This window comes from Triticum dicoccoides, chromosome 2A, assembly GCF_002162155.2.
Source record: "Triticum dicoccoides isolate Atlit2015 ecotype Zavitan chromosome 2A, WEW_v2.0, whole genome shotgun sequence".
Classification (NCBI taxonomy): Eukaryota; Viridiplantae; Streptophyta; class Magnoliopsida; order Poales; family Poaceae; genus Triticum; species Triticum dicoccoides.
Window position 1 is genome coordinate 499,541,186 of NC_041382.1, and position 8,649 is coordinate 499,549,834.

The following is an 8,649-nucleotide window of genomic DNA, read 5'->3' on the forward strand; positions in this document are numbered from 1 at the left end:
TAGGGCCTGTTCGGTAATGCTCCACTCCACAACTCCGCTCCGAAAGATGGCGGAGCTGCAGTTCAAATTGGCAGAGTTACAGCTTCCCCGCTCCGTAGATTTTTGAAGTGGATGATTACCGAACAGGGCCTTTCTATACGGTTTTCCATTTTCTTTTTGAGTAAAAGATGACATTGTTCTGGGCCCAATAAACCGTACAGGGCCGGAGAAGCCGATCCCGAAGAGGCCCACCACCCCCACAATATTTGCTCCGCCTCTCGTTCTCTCCCCCCCTCTCTCTCTCTAGCCTCTCCATTCCGTGTGGCCACCGAGCGAACCCTAGCCGAGATTAGACTACCATCCCCAATCTAGCGGAGGAGGACGAGGACGACGCCGACGAGATGCTGAGGGTTGCGGGGAGGAGGCTCTCGTCTTCGCTCTCCTGGCGCCCCGTGGCGACCGTCGGAGCCAGGGGCCCGCTCGCCGGCGCCGGCGGCCCTGGGAGAGACGACGACGACGGTTCGGCCTACCAGCGGCGGTTCGCCATCGAGTCCCCCTTCTTCACCGCCGCGAGAGGTATCTGCGGTCTTGCCCCCACCCCACCTCCCGCATCCTCGGCTTCGTTCTCTCCCGGATCTCCCTCGCATCCGTAGATTTCGATTGGGCTTTGAATTGGCTCGCCTGGATTTGAGTGATCCGCGATGCTAGATTGACATCGTCTTTGATTGATCTCTTAGGGTGCCGCAATTCCATTCGATCTGTGTGCCTAACTGTTGACTATTGATTTCTATGACGTCGTATGATCATTCTAGCGGATCAGATCTGTGGATGCATAGTTACGTGCGGAGCTGAGCGATTAAATACGTGCATATGTTTATCAGTTGGCTGGCTTGGTAATTTGAGTCACTTGTGCTTGCAAACGCCTTCGAAAATGCCCAATGGGCTATACTTTCATAGTTCATAACGAAATGGATTGCTAACCGTGCTGAGCGATTATGTGCCTGTATGTGTTTGCTGGCTTAACAATTGAGCCACACGTTTGCTCGCAAACACCTTCAGATGAATGGGCAGTGTGCTGAATCTGTCTAGTTCATAATGAAATGGATTGCTAACGCTGCAATGCTGCGTGGGAACATAAATTGCATCGTAACAGTTAATTGACATTTTTCTACTGTACCTGCTGGCAAAGATGTTTTGTTTTACAGGACCTGCTGTCAAAGATGTTGACAAAACTTGGTCATAGAACTGTAATCATCTGATTGCTTTATAATCCAATGCCCATAGCATATTCCCATTGTTAGTAAGAACGATATCTGTACCAAACCAACGGTTTACTCAAATAGCAGTACTTGTAGTTCTATGAATTCCACATGTGAAGAGCCATTTACTACTCAACATTGTTTAGTTTGTGCAATGAAATTCTTGCTATGGTGATCTTATTCATATCATTGCCAACTTCTGCAAGTTGTTTTACCCTTTGTTCTTGCTGGAGGATTAATACATAAGTTTTTTTTGTGTGTTAGCAGTTTGCAATCTGTCATACTGTTTCTGCTGTTTATTGATGCCTAAATATGGGCTCTGCAATAGTTAACTGTTATTTAAACTATACTATTTGTAATTCTGATGCAGGCTTTTCTTCGGCTGAAACACTTGTTCCACGGAACCAAGATGCTGGGTTGGCTGAACTCCCAGCCACTGTTGCTGCACTGAAGAACCCCAACTCAAAAATCCTTTATGACCAGTACAACCATGAAAGATATCCTCCTGGAGATCCCAGCAAGCGTGCCTTTGCCTACTTTGTTCTGAGTGGTGGGAGATTCGTATATGCATCACTGCTGCGTCTCCTTGTCTTGAAGTTTGTCTTGAGCATGTCAGCAAGTAAGGATGTGCTTGCACTTGCTTCCCTTGAGGTTGATCTATCCAGCATTGAACCCGGCAGCACAGTGACTGTCAAGTGGCGTGGAAAGCCAGTCTTCATCAGGCGACGGACAGATGATGACATCAAGCTGGCCAACAGCGTGGATGTTGCATCCTTGCGCCACCCAGAGCAAGACGCTGAGCGTGTGAAGAACCCAGAGTGGCTGGTTGTTATTGGGGTCTGCACTCATCTTGGTTGCATTCCCCTTCCCAACTCTGGAGACTTTGGTGGCTGGTTCTGCCCGTGCCATGGCTCCCACTATGACATCTCTGGCAGAATCCGCAAGGGCCCTGCCCCGTACAACCTTGAGGTGCCCACCTACAGTTTCTTGGAAGATAACAAGATGCTCATAGGCTAAGAGCCTAAAACCAGTACCTACCGACATATATTCTCGACAGGAGTGAATTCCTGTTGCGCTGTTATTTTGTTTTCAATGTGGCTAGGAGTTTTTGTTTCAGGACTATCGCAACGGTGATCCACTGTTACCTACTGAAGTTCATTTGCAGTGCGAAATAATTGTTTCTCCTATGTTGCTACTGGATTGCAAGTTGTTTTATACTGATTTTCTGAGACCCTATCGGAAGGATATTGTATACCTCTTCTGGTCCTTGCTCCCTATATATTTGATAAATAAGCAAACATACTATTCTTCATCTTTTGTGTCTATAACAATGTTATTCATTCAAGTTCCCGAATGTTGTATGTGTGATCTAACTTCAGGAACTTCTATGTTGATTCTAATGATCCTTGACATTGTGATGCGCTGATGCTGCAATTGGCTGCTGACGGTATGCCTGTCGGGGAGGCAATGTAGTCTGACCGGCATGGCACACACTTTAATGAGCGTTCTATAGGTTATGTACGCCGGACTTGGCAAATCCGCCCTCCTAAGCCTTGTTTGGAGTTTTCCCAACCTCAAAGGGATCAGGTGAGCCCCTTCCCTTCACCCAATTCCTCCGAATCCCCATCCCTTGTTGGCGCAGCTCTCTCTCTCATTCAGGACTAGAGGTAAAAGAAGAAGGAGCACAATACACTAAAGTTTCATCCGGCTGTACACACAGCCCCGTTACTATTTCAAGAGCACTAACTCATCTACAAACACACTTGTGGCCATGGCTTTGTAGTGGCACGAGTTTCATCCGGCTGTACACACAACCCCGTTACTATTTCAAGAGCACTAACTCATTTACAAACACACTGGTGGCCATGGCTTTGTAGTGGCACAACAACGCAGCGCCCACGTTTCCTTGTACGCACGTACGCCCGCCGCCTAGCTAGCTACCCTGCATGCAATCCATCAGCCCGGCCACGCGCTACGCGCACAACGTGGCCATCTTCACCAGTCACTGCTAACAACCAGCTAACTAACTCACACGCATCAAGCAAACTTGACAGGAACACTTGCCAACGCCCTGCTCTACGTGCCAGACTCGAGTGTACACACAGGCTACACACACATACACCACACTTCCACTGCGTCCCGCACGTCCTGCGCCGCCCGATGAACTCGACCGTATCAATGCGTCCCGCACGTCCCGCGCGCATCCGACTCGCTCGACGAGCCCGACCACACCACACGTCATGGCTTATTTCAACACCCCGTAAGCCACGGCCTAGAGGAGTCCGTCGTCGTCGATGTTGGCGTCAACCAGGAGAGCCTGCTCCGCCGCCGGTCCTTTCCGCAGCTGCGGGCACTCGCGCCGAAAGTGCCCGTGCTCCCCGCATTTGTAGCAGCGTGCACGGTGCTTCCCTCCGTTGCCCGACGATGTGCTCGCTGCGCCGTCGTTGCCGTGGTCGCCGAAGTCGCGTCCGCCTTGCCGTCGCTCCCGAGCCGCCCACTGTGCCGCCGTCATCATCAGCTGACAGTCCGCGCGCTCGCCGCCGACCCGTGCACGCCGCCGCGTCCTCTCCTCGAACGCCTTGAGGTGCCCGAGCGCCTCCTTGAACGCAATCTCCTCCACGTTGCAGAATTGCTCGATTCCGGCCACCGCGGCACACAGGCAGTCCGGCACGGTGTCGAGCAACTTCTTCACCATGGCGCTGTCGTCGAGCGTCGACCCGAGCATCGCGTACCTCGCCGCCATGCCGCTGACCTTCCCGGCGTAGTCGTCCAGCTCGTCGCCGTCGTCCATCCGCAGGCAATCGAACTCGTCGCGCAACGTCCCGAGCCTCACCGCTCGCACCCGATCGGCGCCGACGAAGCGAACCCGGAGGGAGTCCCATACCTCCTTCACGGTTGGCTTCGTCGCCACCTGCATCAGCAAGTCCTCCGGCAGTGCGCCCAGCATCGCCGCCCGCGTCGTCTTGCTCTTCCCGGCGTCGACCGCCTTGCCCTCTGCCGGAGCCACCACACTCCACAGCCCATGGGCGTCAAGGATAGCCTCCGCCTTGATCGCCCAGGCGATGTAGTTCATCGTCGCCAGCGGCGGCAGCTGCAATGCCATCGCCCCACCACCACCGCCGTGAGGAACGAGCGCCATGGCCGCCGACAGGATCGCACCGGAGCTCTGTATACCAAATGTTGGCGCAACTCTCTCTCTCTCTCTCACTCAGGACTAGAGGTAGAAGAAGGAACACAATACATTGGAGTTTCACCCGACTGTACATCCCCATCAATCCTTCACCAAGAATACTCGCTCGGCAGCAACATTACGCTCGGGAAGAGAATACACGAGGTGAGGGAGCCGTAAGAGTCTTAAACTTACAGATGGCCAAGGCACCCCAATCTATACCTAATACTCCCTCCATTCCCTTATACAAGGCCACAAACTCAGATTATAGGTACCTCTTGGGGAACGCAGTAATTTCAAAAAAATTCCTACGTACACGCAAGATCATGGTGATGCGTAGCAACGAGAGGGGAGAGTGTTGTCTACGTACCCTCATAGACCGTAAGCGGAAGCGTTATGACAACGCGGTTGATGTAGTCGTATGTCTTCACGAACGATCGATCCTAGTACCGAATGTACGGCACCTCCGCGATCTGCAAACGTTCGTCTCGGTGATGTCCCATGAACTCACGATCCAGCAAAGTGTCGAGGGAGAGCTTCGTCAGCACGACGACGTGATGACGGAGATGATGATGCTACCGGAACAGGGCTTCGCCTAAGCACCGCTACGATATGACCAAGGTGGATTATGGTAGAGGGGAGCACCACACACGGCTGGAAACAATTAACTTGTGTGTCTATGGGGTGCCCCTTGGCCACGTATATAAATGATGGACGGAGGAGGAGGCCGGCCCTCATAGGGCGCGCCTAAAGTGTGGAGTCCTACTAGGACTCCCTAGTCCTAGTAGGATTCCACCTCCCACATGGAATAGGAAAAAGAGAAGGGAGAAGGAGAAGGAAGGGGGCGCCCCCTTTCCCTAGTCCAATTTGGACCAGTCCATGGGGAAGGGGCGCGACCACCCTTGATGCCTTTCTCCTTTCCCGTATGGCCCATTAAGGCCCAATACGAATTCCCGTAACACTTCGGTACTCCGAAAAATACCCGACTCACCCGGAACCTTTCCGATGTCCGAATATAGCCTTCCAATATATCGATCTTTACGTCTCGACCATTTCGAGACCCCTCATCATGTCCCCGATCTCATCCGGTACTCCGAACAAACTTAGGTACATCAAAACACATAAACTCATAATACCGATCGTCACCGAACGTTAAGCGTGCGGACCCTACGGGTTTGAGAACTATGTAGACATGACCGAGACACGTCTCCGGTCAATAACCAATAGTGGAACCTGGATGTTCATATTGGCTCCCACATATTCTACGAAGATCTTTATCGGTCAAACCACATAACGACATACGTTGTTCCCTTTGTCATTGGTATGTTACTTGCCCGAGATTCGATCGTCGGTATCCTCATACCTAGTTCAATCTCGTTACCGGCAAGTCTCTTTACTTGTTCCGTAATGCATCATCCCGCAACTAACTCATTAGTCACAATGCTTGCAAGGCTTAGAGTGATGTGCATTACCGAGAGGGCCCAGAGATACCTCTCCGATACACGGAGTGACAAATCCTAATCTTGATCTATGCCAACTCAACAAACACCATCGGAGACACCTGTAGAGCATCTTTATAATCATCCAGTTAAGTTGTGACGTCTGATAGCACACAAGGTGTTCCTTCGGTATTCGGGAGTTGCATAACCTCATAGTCATAGGAACATGTATAAGTCATGAAGAAAGCAATAGCAATGAAACTGTAACGATCATCGTGCTAAGCTAACAGATGGGTCAAGTCAATCACATCATTCTCTAATGATGTGATCCCGCTTATAAAATGACAACTCTTTGTCCATGGCTAGGAAACTTAACCATCTTTGATTTACGAGCTAGTCAAGTAGAGGCATACTAGTGACACTCTGTTTGTCTATGTATTCACACATGTACTAAGTTTCTAGTTAATACAATTCTAGCATGAATAATAAACATTTATCATGATATAAGGAAATATAAATAACAACTTTATTATTGCCTCTAGGGCATATTTCCTTCAGTCTCCCACTTGCACTAGAGTCAATAATCTAGTTCACATCGTCATGTGATTTAACACTAATAGTTCACATCTTTATGTGATTATTTCACATCTCCATGTGACTAACACCCAAAGGGTTTACTAGAGTCGATAATCTAGTTCACATCGCTATGTGATTAACACCCAAAGAGTGATCATGTTTTTCTTGTGAGAGAAATTTAGTCAACGGGTCTGCCACATTCAGAGCCGTATGTATTTTGCAAATTTTCTATGTCTACAATGCTTTGCACGGAGCTACTCTAGCTAATCGCACCCACTTTCAATATGTATCTAGATCGAGACTTAGAGTCATCCAGACCAGTTTCAAAGCTTGCATCGACGTAACTCTTTAAGACAAACTCTTTGTCACCTCCATAACCGAGAAACATTTCCTTATTCCACTCATGATATTTTTGACCGCTGTCTAGTGATCCACTCCTGGATCACTATTGTACCATCTTGCCAAACTTATGGTGAGGTACACAATAGGTCTGGTACACAACATAGCATACTTTGTAGAACCTATGACTGAGGCATAGGGAATGACTTTTCATTCTCTTTCTTTTTTCTGCCGTGGTCGGGTTTTGAGTCTTTACTCAACTTCACACCTTGCAACACAGGCAATAACTCCTTCTTTGACTGTTCCATTTTGAACTACTTCAAAATCTTGTCAAGGTATGTACTCATTGAAAATATATCAAGCATCTTGACCTATCTCTATAGATCTTGATGCTTAATATGTAAGTAGCTTCACTGAGGTCTTTCTTTGAAAAACTCCTTTCAAACATTCCTTTATGCTTTCCAGGAAATTCTACAGTATTTCCGATCAACAATATGTCATTCACATATACTTATCAGAAATGCTGTAGTGCTCCCACTCACTTTCTTGTAAATACAGGCTTCACCGCAAGTCTGTATAAAATTATATGCTTTGATCACTTTATCAAAGCATATATTCCAACTCCGACATGCTTGCACCAGTCCATAGATGGATCGCTGGAGCTTGCTCACTTTGTTAGCACCTTTAGGATTGACAAAACCTTCTGGTTGCATCATATACAACTCTTCTTTAAGAAATCCATTAAGGAATGCAGTTTTTGTTGGGGAACATAGTAATTTCAAAAAATTCCTACGCACACATAGGATCATGGTGATGCATAGCAACGAGAGGGGAGAGTGTTGTCTACGTACCCTCGTAGATCGTTTGCGGAAGCGTTATATCAACGCGGTTGATGTAGTCGTACGTCTTCAGGATCCGACCGACCCAAGTACCGAAAGCATGGCACCTCCGAGTTCTGCACACGTTCGGCTCGGTGACGTCCTTGCCTTCTTGATCCAGTAAGAGGGGTGAAGTAGTAGATGAGTTCCGATAGCACGACGGCATGGTGACGGTGTTGGTGAAGAACAATCTCCGCAGGGCTTCGCCTAAGCACTACGAAAACTATGACGGAGGATAAACTAGAGGGGACGGGGTTGTCGGCACACGGCTTGGTGTTTCTTGATGTGTCTTGGGTGCTAGCTACCCCTCTATTTATATGTTGAGCCTTGGGGTCGAAACTTGGAGTAAAAGCCTCCACAAATTCGGTTTCACCCGAAAGGCAAGAATCCTTCTCGGACTCCAGGGCCAGACGCCAGGGTTCCCGGCGTCTGGACCCTGGCGTCTGGCCCCTGTACTCCACAAAACTTCCTTTTGCGCTTTCCAAAAACCTTGTGGGATTTCCCCTTTGGCCCAAATAAAGTGTTCTCGTACCCAAACATTTCGGTAAACATCCGGAACCCCTTCCGGTGAATTCTGGAACCCTTCTGGAGTCCAAACACTATTATCCCATATATCAATCCTTATCTCCGGACCATTCCGGGGTTCCTCGTCATGTCCGTGATCTTATCCGGAACTTCGAACAACATTCGGTCACCAACATACATAACTCATAGTACTATACCGTCAACGAGCGTTAAGCGTGCGGACCCTACGGGTTCGAGAACTATGTAGACATGACCGAGACACCTCTCTGGTCAATAACCAATAGCGGGACCTGGATGCCCATATTGGCTCCTACGTATTCTACAAAGATCTTTATCGGCCAGACCGCATAACAACATACGTTGTTCCCTTTGTCATCGGTATGTTACTTGCCCGATATTCGATCGTCGGTATCTCAATACCTAGTTCAATCTCGTTACCGGAAAGTCCCTTTACTCGTTCTATAATACATCATCCCGTAACTAAC

The 8,649-nt window shown here is 48.9% G+C and overlaps 1 protein-coding gene across 1 annotated transcript; it reads left to right on the forward strand.

The window, feature by feature from the left end:
• Positions 1-257: 257 nt before the first annotated feature.
• LOC119355017 (cytochrome b-c1 complex subunit Rieske, mitochondrial-like) lies at positions 258-2,552 on the forward strand. The gene is made up of 2 exons (XM_037621784.1): positions 258-555; positions 1,609-2,552. Exons 1-2 carry the CDS (start codon positions 381-383, stop codon positions 2,253-2,255), a joined length of 822 nt encoding a protein of 273 aa, XP_037477681.1. The 5' UTR covers positions 258-380; the 3' UTR covers positions 2,256-2,552.
• The last annotated feature ends 6,097 nt before the right edge of the window (positions 2,553-8,649 follow it).